The sequence below is a fragment of the Melozone crissalis genome, unplaced genomic scaffold (genome assembly GCF_028551555.1).
Source record: "Melozone crissalis strain CALT ecotype California unplaced genomic scaffold, PUWL_Pcris_2 ptg000039l_1, whole genome shotgun sequence".
Taxonomy (NCBI): Eukaryota; Metazoa; Chordata; class Aves; order Passeriformes; family Passerellidae; genus Melozone; species Melozone crissalis.
The window spans coordinates 8460183-8471634 of record NW_026535817.1 but is presented as its reverse complement, the minus strand read 5'-3'; the positions used below and the strand labels follow the sequence as shown (position 1 = coordinate 8471634).

Sequence of the window (11452 nt, the reverse complement as noted above, 5' to 3'; positions counted from 1 at the left end):
TGCTGTTGTTTTGATTTAGCTGGCAGGATAATCACGTTCAAAGCCAGCCTTCTCTGCCTCACGGCAGAGTCTCTGCCTGCATTCCCTTCAGCTCCAAATTCACTTTCTTTACTTTGAAGGTGGGCTGAGCATCGGAATGTGACGCCAGAGTGGGCTGTGCCCTCGGGGCGAGGGAGCTCTTCCCTTCCCCTCAATGCCTGCATTTGCTCGTGCAGTACACAGCAGCAGCAACAGTGTGGTGCTCTGGGGCTCCAGCTCTGCCCGGCAGACGGATCTGCAGCTCGCTGAACATCTGCAAGCCAAGTTTTTCATGTTCTCCCGCCCGTGAATGCTGCCCAACTGCACCGAGAAAATGGGCACAGGGGATTATCTCTGCATTGCTATGAGCGGAGGGGCGCCGTGGGGCTTCAGGCTGCAAGGGGGCAAGGAGCACAAGCAGCCTTTGCAAATCGCCAAGGTAGGAGCGCGAGAGAAAGATGTTGTTGGAGTTTTGTGGGCACGGATGACAGGAGCACTTTGTTTAAATCCATCCTGCTTCCAGGGAAATGGTGTGGCTCTTGTTGTGAGGCTTGTTTGAATTTGCTAACGGGTTTTGCAGAGATTCTACAGGTGCCGATTCTGTCAGTTTCAATAAAAAAGGATCATTACTTTTGGGTAGTTTGCAAATTTTGTTAGATGCTGAATGTTTCACTTGTGACACGATGTGTGCCTTTCAGCTCCTGTTTGCCTCGCTCTCTGGCTCTGAGTGCACTCAGCACATCACAAAGCTCAATCTCATATTAGGAAATGCTACTTCAGTCACCCATTTATGATAGTTTTTCTACTCTGGTCATAGAATAACTACAGCTTTATCATGAGAAAATGTTCTTACTATTTTGGGAATCCTGGAAAGCATTACACTGACTTATCTCTGGTTTTGGAAAGTTATCCAGTCTCAGAAGCAGCTTTAATAGATGCCAAACATCCCCTCTTATATTTCATGAGCAACGCTGAAAATTACTGGACACTTTATAAATTATCTGCACGTACAGAAGGAGGGCAAGACAGACAGTAGAAGTTGACAATAAATTAAAAATAGGAACTGGTAGTCCCAACTTGCAGCAATAATTTTTCAAAGGTAGTTTTGTTAAAAATCAGTGCTCACTCCAGTGCAACAATGAAGATTTGTCACGGTTATTAAGGCTTATGTAACTGTATGGAGCTGCATTCTGTTCCCTTAGACAAGAGGGACAAATTTTGTCCAGAGCTCTGAGCTCAGCAAAATACCAGAGGCTGAAACAGTTCAGGGACTGATCATCATCCCATGAGCTCTGCCTCATTAAACCGAGGGAGAAAGTTTAAAATGTGCCTTATCTCCTTCCAGTATCTGGGTAATGCACTGCACTGAGTGTTTGTTTGACTTTTATATGTGCTTTCCATCAGTAGTTTAGTATTTAAGCTGTAACTTTCTCAGGCTGTCAATACACATGGTTATTAGTTAACTTTAATTACTGTATCAGTCAACTTTTTCACAAACAGCAGAAACAATAAATAGACCTCATTTTATAGGAGAAGGTACTTTTAGCTCCTCTGTCAAGAAAAGAACATCTTTCACTATTCTTTTCACTTATTTCCAGCCTATCATATTAATCATATCCAGTAACAAAACTGTGATTTATTGAGGGTCTGAATAATTTTTCTCATTTCTGTGAAGTTTTTTGTTTGTTTTTCCATGTGTTACAAAACTTGATTTTTTTTTCACTTTTTTCCTACCAATGGGCAACTGTTGGTGTGCAAGTAAAGCCTCTGAGAACAGATGGCAGTGGACTCCTGCCATCTAGTGAAAACTTGTAGCTAGAGCTTTAAAATGGTGAGCACCGGTAAAAGGCAAGTGGCCTAGATTACATAAAATCAAAAGTAAAACCCACAAGATTCTGACTAAACTTTAGTTTTCCTGACAAAAATGGTCTATTCCAGGGTGAATTGTTTTTTTTTTTATTTTTCATGTTCGCATCCTAGACTGGGCCACTTAAGACTGGGTTGGGACTTGAGGTAGTTGTACCTTACTTTATTGTATTTTCAGTAATACATAATATTTTCTAATGGGAGAGTTCCCAGGAAAATACACTCACATTCAGAAAATAATAATATGTATTTTTAGAAAAAAAACTCACAGGTACAAGTTTGTTTTCCTGTGAATGAAAAGGAAAGCTCCAGAGGGGTTGCTTACCTTTGTTAGAGCAGAGGGAAGGGCACTCGGGTACTGGTCATGTGTGGAGAAGTGATTGTGATATAGATCTAAAATGGAGAGGGATATGAAATGAAGGGAAATGAGATATGAAATATGTCAGGACACAAAATTCCCAAATTCACACTACTTACTCTTTGATAAAGGAAACATATTGCTTTTAAAGCTGATGGGATAAGTCACTGCCACTCACTGCCAGACGCAGCTTTTACCAGTTTTTTAATGCCTTTTAAAATCGTTTTATTACATGTATAAAGAATATGTAAACCACCTCCCCTCTGCCTAGCTCCTAAAGCATATGTTCAAGTAGCATTCCCACTAAAATCCATGAGTTTTGCCTGCAGTATAAATTATTGTCTTCCATTACCAAACAAAATGTTAACGGAGAGATAAAGACAAACCTTTTACCAAAAAATATCTCGGTACTTTTTCACAAGTACTTTTGCAGATAAAACAGACAACTTTCATCAGCAAATAATTTTACAACCACTAAATTAGATTCAAGACCTTTCAGTAATTTTTAAGTGTGAGATTGCAAGAAATGGATTTTTCTGAACTATGAGAAAGTATCATTCTGCTTGTCTATTTCAAACCCTTATTCAAGATATAAATTTGACTCATTTTCTGTAGACGTATAAGAATTTATATTTATTTATATTTTAAAATTCTCCTCCTCTAAACCCTGTCTCTGTACACCAACTTACTTTGTGAAGTCCAATAGTGTTGCAAATAATGAAAACTTATTTTCAGTTAAAAAAAATTTGCATATCCTATATACTGCTGCAATATAAAATAAAGTATTTTAAATGCTATGTGCAAACGCACACTGTGCTAAGAAAGTTATCTAATAAATTGATGGTTTTTTTTAAAAAAAATTTAATCATGAGTCCAAAGCTAAGGAAAACAGTGGTTGAGTGTATCCCTTCACTAAAGCATGTCAGTGCTGTGCTGTAGGATGGCTTTCCCAAACCAGGAGATGGGAAATCTCAGTGTAGCAGTGACCCTAGAAGGATAAGTATTCAAGATATATAAAAGCTAAGCAATGCATGATGACCTTTCCGTTTTACCATGAGATACATCAAAGAATATTTTTAAATGAATATCACTGAGGTTTTTCTTGAAAATTTCTTTGCAGTTTTTAATTTAAAATATATAGAAAATAATGGCTGATTTTCTGAACTAGCATTTGAAAGAAAGTCCTGTGACTTTTCCCTTTTAATACTTAACAATAGTTAGCAGTAAAGTTATATCCTTAAAGAAGCATCTCTTCTGCAACAGGTAATTTAATGGAGTTGTCCTATAGATGATTAGATTTATATTCATCTGCAATGTGACTCTATTAAATAATATTTACAAGAGAGGTAGATTATTCTGAGCATATTTGTTACCTGCACCAAACAGTAATTTGACGGACTCACTGTTTGTATCTGTCAAAGTCTTGGTAATTCATGTTTGGCAACTTAACCAAATAGTTCTAATATTTAAGGGAGGCAAGTTGCATGACTCTGACCTATAAGCACTTCAAAGGAAATCTAGACCCGTGTACTAAAAGTAAAAATGAATGGTTGCTTACAAGGAGGCTTCTGCTACTTCTTCCCAAATTGTAGCTTTACCTTTGGCTTAGTAATGGCATGTGACAATTGGCTGCCTGGTCATTTTAGACTTGTGCCCTTGTCCATCAACATGCTCAGATTTCAAGTCTTAGTTTCATCATTTTGGATTCACTGCAACCTGAAACAGAAAGTGAAACTCAAAGACTTGGGAATAACCTGAACCAACAGTGTGAAAAGTAATATCTGAATATGATTACTTAACACTGGATGTAAACAGAGGTGGGCTATGTTGTGGTAGTTTGGCTTTTTCTCTGCATTTATCCAAAATACTTGACACATACAGAACAACAACAAGAGGTTTTCATCAAGTTGATCTCTACACTTTGTCTAGTGGAAAAAGAAAATAAGGGAGTGAGAGACGTTGGCACAGTTATGCTCTGGATCCTGAGGTAAGGCAAAACACACCACTGTCACATATACATGTGCAATGTATGTATCAGCAAACAGTTGGACTATCCACAGAAAACATCACGGCTGCTGGGTTGAAGGAAACCTTTTTTAAGTTGTCATACTCTTAAATTGCCACCTTGCCTGCTCCCACTTGCGGGCAGGTAAAGGAGGTTGGTGAAAGCAGGATCTTCCTCTCCAGTACTGCTAGAACTGCATTTCTCAGCAAGCTGGGGGAAGGCTCAGCACTGAGCTAACACCACCCTGCTGATCCCACTGAGTTTGTATCGCTTGATATTCTTAAGCAGGATTTCAGCACAACTTTATGCAATAGCAATCAGCAGAACAAGTCATGTTTAAAATGTTCTTTTTGAACTTTGGCAGTAAAGGAGGGGAGTTTAGAGTCAACCTACATGATTTTAAACACAACTTGCCTTACTTGGCCTGTATTTCAAACTGTTTGTTTAAATTTGCTGGCTAATACATTTCCAAACATAGTTTGTTTTTGCAGCCTGGACAGACTCTTATTCTCAAATTCACCCTTCAGACCATCTGACACAGCTGCTATTTGCTGATATTCGGAAAACCCTGTGAGGCATATTTACATATTCTTTCACACAAGGAGTTACGTGGAAGATTGTGGGTTTCTCCATCTTTTCTGGAGAAGATTTTGACTGCATTACAAGCCTTGACCCAATTTAATAACCAATACATTTTTGCACGTGTTTAGATGACATAGTTCAGTTTGTATTTAAGTAGATTACCAAATTCCATTGACAGGATGGAAGAAGCTGGGCTTTCTGGAGCTTAACTTATTTTGCAAAACAGAGGAACAAAGTGAGGTTCCTCAAATCTAGCTAAAATAGACCACTGTTAAATCACCTTTTTTCTGAAAAATCTGCTAGTGCTAGCTGGAAAGATAATGAAGAAAAAAATCCATTCACCTTACCCAACAAAGGTTTACATGTTCTTCTAAAGGTTAGGGCTCTGTGTTCCCTACTTCCAAGCTTCTGCATTCCAGCCATTGTGCCAGTGGAAATGTTTAGCACTGGAGTCCCATCTAGTTGTTTAAAAGCTGCAGGCTGAACTAGCACATGAGTGTATAGCCCATTTTGGATATACAGGACTACATACCAAGCTGGTTTTGGCATGTTTCCCACAGTATTTAGCCAAATACAAGCATGTTTTGGATACATGGTATTATTCATTTGTGCTTATTTCCAACTGATGCTTTTCCAGCTCTCACGCTAGGCGAGTTTTCAATGGAATAGAATGAACACCATAATTCACACTGATTTAAACTAAACAAACCAAAAAACCAAACAGCGTATTCCTACTAAATTAGATTAGCTGCTTTGTATAGAGCTTGGCTTCATTTTGTACTTTCTTTGCTGGAAACATTTAAAATACCCTGCAAGACATTATTACTTGTCATTGTTCTGTGTTTTCTGCCATGGCATTCTTATTGTGAATGTGAATGTAATAGTAAGACTTCTGGCCAAGTTCACATTAAAATATCACAACAGGAAATATGATTTACAGAGTCCTCTAGGATTGGGTCTGATTGTTTAAGAGGACACAGTTAACAATTCATGCATATCATGGAAGGTTTTTCTTTCAAATGCAGAACTCAGTGTTCTTCCTATTTGCAGCAGAAATGTTTAGAGCAGAAATTACTTTAAGGGTCCATATTTCATAAGTTAAATGGTTAGCACTCTATAAAAAGAGAGGGATTAGCAGAGATAGCTTCAGCTTTAAGAGGAACAATTCTGTGCATGGAATTAGCTATGGACAGAAATGATAACATTTAGACTGCAACCAGTACTCATGAGCACTGTCTGGAACAAAACTGGCAGTAAAAAAACCCTGGATATCAGCTTGAAGGTTTTCAATTTCAAACCTAATGTACACAAGTTACGCAGTGGATTTTTTTCCCTTTTCAGTAATTTATCCCATCTGCACCATTTCATTAGAATCTGTAGGCCACCGTCAGTGGGAATTTTAGGATCAGACTAACACACATTTAGACTGGAACACTTCAGTATGCACCAAAATCAAAGTGCTGTGTTTTGGTTACTTGCCAATACAACCTGGTATTGAGCATGAAGGCCAAAAATCTTCAAAATACCTCAGGACCTTGCTCTCAGTGGAGGGCTAAGAACAGTGAAAAGTGGCTGTCTTATTTGTGGCTTATGTGGAAGGTAAATTCTAATAAAAACCTGACTCTAAGCTTGCCAGAGACAACAGGCTTAGACCCCGAGCTCTCTACAATGTTCTGCAGTCCTGGGCACAGCACAAACTGTCCCCCTATTATTTAGCAGGGAAACTGTCTGCAAGTTGTCATTCTACTTTACAGAAATAGATTTTGAATCCTTTAAGGATCTTTCTTTGTTTTACATCTCCTTCCTACATCTGGGACTGGGCACTGAATGCATGGGTAACCTTTTGCTTCAAAAGAATTATGTCATCCTGGACTGAGTAGCTGTGGAATCATTATTTTATGAACTTGCCTTTTTGTAAGTATATTTTAGAAATATGGTCCTACTTAGCAAACTGGATGCTTTGGGTTTTGAAGCATGTTTTATATTACAACTGATTAGCAGATGAACTGGTGATGGGTCAAAACTATGAAGAAAGTAGATAAACTGTGGTGTTCCATACTGCTGATTTCATTTGATACCTTATCCATAGCATAAACATGCCACGTATGGCATAAATTGCTGCAATATTGAATTTCTAGAAAGTTTCTGAATTAAAAATAATGTAAGACACCATATGTCCATTGTGGCTCTTTACAGCAACAGAAAGAAAAGCAAACAGAATGACAGGGGAGCATAATTCAATAAGACTAAATTTGCCTTTCCTAGCACTCTCTGCCTAATACAGGAAAATCAGGAGTTGTTTGTTATCTGATGGCAAAAAGATGGCAAAGCTGAAGCTCTCTTTTAAAAACCTAACAGTTGAAATTTCACTAAAGGAAGCCTTAACAGAGGAGCTACTTTTTAACCCACAAACTCATTGGGAACTTTGCCATTGACTTCAAAGGGCAAAGGATTAGACCTTAGTATGTATAATATCATGCAGTTATTTAATTAGAAGCAGATATCATGAATAAAAATCCTCATTGGGAAGAGTGTAGGAGATGTTGTTATGGATCTATTTAGCACAGCTTTCTGTGTCTAGTAGAAGTCACTTCCTTCTAAGGAACAAAAAACCACCTTAGATTTGGGCTATTGTGATAACACTGTTACATAATGCAACTTTTATTCAAGTTATTTGGTAATTATTTGATATATTTCTTTTCCAATCTGTTTTGGAAGTGTGTGTGAGGACAGAGATACTCACTTGAGCTGAAGGCATTTCAATCTGCTTATTTGTAAGAGAAAGAAATGATTGCTAATAGTACAGAGTAGACTGACATCACTAGAAACTAGAAGCCATGAATTCAAGGACTGATAATATATCAGTGTAAGCTAAGGAAAAAGTTTAGGCAGTGGCCATATCCCTCAGCTGCAAATGTTTACTGTTTGAAGGCACTCCTTGTAACTGCCCTCTCACTTTCTTTAGCTCTGCCAACAGACTGACCTGTGTTGGATGAACGGTATTCCCCAAACAATTTAGATTTCAGGGCTTTGTTCACTCACCTCCTTTTGCCTGACAGCTCAGGCAACAGTCCTAGGAGCAGTTTATCTGTCAGGTTTGAAGTGCAGAAGCCTCCAGATGAGGAGAGGAAGGAGGAAAGGGAGAGGAGTGCCAGGCAGCTGGGGGTGACACTTTTCCAGCAGGCACAGGTGTGGCTGGACAAGTCTGTACCTCCTTGACACACCCATCTTGTAAACGTGTCTCCAGCAGTTTAAGTGGCATCCCTTTGGAAATGCTTGGCATCTGTAAGAAAAGCACCTCCATAGAGAATTGTGCAGCAGTAACTGCAGTTGTTGTCTGTGCCTGTGTAATAGGAGGTGTTCCCAAGATGTGCTGCTATCTGTTGTCATTATATTGCAAGAGTTCTGTTGTCATTACATTGCAAAGGTTCCACATTGCTAGAGTTTTGTGCCTCCTTGATGTTTCTCACAGGCAGCTCCTCTAAGCACTGACTCTTCCTTCTCCTCACAGCAGCCAGCTGACTCCAGTTCCCCTCAGCCAACCAACCAACTCACTCTTTCATAGCACTCTTCTTGTTTTTGGCTACAGCTGTGGCCTGGTAAAGTCAGGTCCATTCCTAATCTTTAGTAATTAACCCAGCTACAACTCCTTAAGGGGTAAGATTACTTTCTATACTGCCTTTATTTACTTATATTCTATCCCCCTACAGCTATCAAGGGGAATCACATCATGAGCTCTGACATCTTTATTCATCCACCACCACTGAAACAGTCATCTCTCTACTTACCTTTATAAATTCTCATCTTCTTTGCCAGGAATTCTTGCTCTGCTTTCTCTTATCATTCTCTCTGTAGTACTTCTATTTAAATACAAAAGTACAGCTACTTACTTAAACATCAGTTTTAGTGAATTCACTGCAAATTGTGGGAAAAAATGCCTCTGACTTCAAATCTTGTTATATAGTTAGAACAGTTCCCATCACTTCCAGTAATTTTCCTTTGGACTGAAAGAAATACAGGAAACTTTCTACTTTCACGAGCTCTCTCAGCACAGGAATCTCTGAACTACTAGAGCGTAACAGATGTGGCTGGAATAGAGTGATCACCATTTTGTTCCACAAATTACATTTTCCTGTTCTGCAGAGCTCACTTCAAAGGCCAGCTGCTATAAGCCACTGATTTAATTACAGAGGATGCAGATGGAAGTAATCTGAAAGGGATAAATAGCTTTCTTTATTATCATATATTCATAATGAGCTTTCTGCATGCTGAAATAATACTTGCAGGATGGATACTGTAAGACTTGCTTGCAAAATCCTTCAAATTAGGAAAAATATCATTAAGCATGTATGTTATAAGCAAATTCCAACATGTGAAACTATTTAATGCCTAAGACCCTCATGAAGGAGCAGCTGTTAGACATCATTCATAGAAAAAGAGACCAAAGTTTGAGAATTTTTGGCTTTCCAGAAAAACAAAAAGATATCTAGGAAATTAGAAGTATTTTACCTAAATTGTCAGTCAGTGGAATAAGTATGTTATATATATACTTTTATATATCTATAAGTAATATAATATATGCTGATCAATATAAAATAAGCCATTCACAGAAGTAGAGAGTTTCATTATAGAATGCATAGTAAGATTACATAGCTTTTGAAACAAAATTTTAGTATTAAAGTTGTTATCTCATGGTATTCATACTGTTAGTCAAAGCCAGTCTTTAGATGCATTGTGCATTTTTGGGGGTATCTGAGGGAAGGTACCTGATATTAGAAAACCACAACTAGAACACTGTTTCCTTTGGAGCCCCCCAGTCCCCTTGGTAAATGAATTTGCAGCGTGCCTTTAAGTCCACTTTAAATAATCACCTTTTCGTGATATTGACATTATTGATTATCACTAGATGGTGCTCTTCACAATCCCCAAAATCATAGGTAAGTGAACATGCAGACATTTCTACCTTGGAGAAGTTTTCATTGAGAGGTTTAATGTTTTCTTACCAAAGCTGAAAGTATTGTTTGGCTCAGCTCTCCTCAGACCACATAGCAGAATTAATGCCCTCAGGAAAATTTGTATATAAACCAAGTCAAGAATCACAGAATATCAAATTAATCAAAATCATAACATGAAATTAGTAATTCCAAATCTTCTTTTCACTTCTACTTATAAGTCCCTAAACACAAATAAAATGTAATCCCCTTAAGGAGGGCTCCATAAATTTGTACTAGGGTTTGACTTGTGGTTTCATAACACTACAGTTAGGACAAATTTTGATCTTAGAAAAAACTTGACTAAAAATTATTTCAGTAGTATTGCAGAAGAGGGAAGCAGCTGTAATCCTTTAAAGAGAAAACAAGTGTGTTTCTGCGTCTATTATGAACATAAATAGTAATATTATGAACATTAAATAGTAATATTACACACAACTATTGTGTGTACATGCAGTGAAATAACAGTTAAAAAGAGTATGAAAAATATTATCTCACACCTCAGTTCCTTGCAGCCCAATATGACAACAGCCTGAGTAGACAGGGCTGGGAGCCCTGGAGGTGTAAGAACTCTTCCAGGTCTCGCATCCAATTTAAAACAAATTTTGAGCTATATTAAAATGGCGTTTTTAATAAATTCCTCATTATCCTTTCTCTGCCCTCACTTTTAGTCATGACTTCAGTCTGTAACACTAGCTCTTCATTTTACTAATTTGATTAGGAATAGACTAACATGAAGTACACCAAATCCAAGACTGCATCATTGGCCAGCCATGGTGTTGGAAATCGACCTGAGTTTTGCAGCTTAAGCCCGTTTTGACTCAAATAGTTCAAAATTAACAGATCAGTAGTACAAGTGTGATATAACTAAATTTTTCATGGTTGAATCTTCCTTTCAAGGGCCCTGATGCAGCTCCTAAATAGGCTACATTTTAAAGTCAGTTTCCACATCCCCAGGATAATGTTACCAAAGCATTTCTGATTTCATGACACAATTGTGACTACAGAAGAGGTTTGACTTTAAAACCTCTTGTCATTCTGTTTCAGTTTTCTTCCTCTATATTTACAGGAACAGTGAGAAACAATCCAATGAATCTTACTGTAGTGAAAGACCCATGAATGCTTCTTTTTCTGCATTGGCAAGAACAGTACAAAGGCTACAATAATTAAGCCTGAGGAGGTAGTTAGGCCTGTGGCCTGTCATTTTTTAAGAGTTACACTATGAACAAACAGAGCACTGAAATGCATGGCCTGAGAACAATAGCACCCAGCCCTGTACCAGCCTCCTGGGTCACTCACTGCTTGTTTGCTTCCAGGCCTGATTTGCAAAAGAGGCCTGGAAAAGTTGCAGAGGCTGGGAATTAGCACAAATTGATCTGGGGTGCTATCGACTCAGGCAAAAACTAAAGATGCACTGACCTGTTCAAATCAGACTGGCATTCGGGCCTCCGGATTCCTGCATCATCCAGCGCTGAAGAATCCAACCCTGGCATGGTTCAGCAGCTGCTGGGCCCTGAGATAAAAACAGACAGGCAGAAATGGGATCATTTTGGCACAATCAGCTGCAACTGCAGAGGGTGGGAAGGAACCCTTCCTCTTGTGGGAAATGCCTTCTTTTTGGGTGTTTGAGTG

General features: G+C 38.4%; 1 protein-coding gene across 1 annotated transcript in view; it reads left to right on the top strand.

Moving 5' to 3' along the window:
• Positions 1-274: 274 nt before the first annotated feature.
• The window catches only part of SYNPO2 (synaptopodin 2), a 75522-nt gene continuing 64344 nt past the window's right edge, over positions 275-11452 (top strand). Inside the window, exon 1 of the mRNA XM_054283862.1 lies at positions 275-457. Coding sequence (XP_054139837.1) covers positions 329-457 — 129 coding nt within the window. The 5' untranslated portion in view covers positions 275-328. The remainder of the gene's footprint in view (positions 458-11452) is intronic.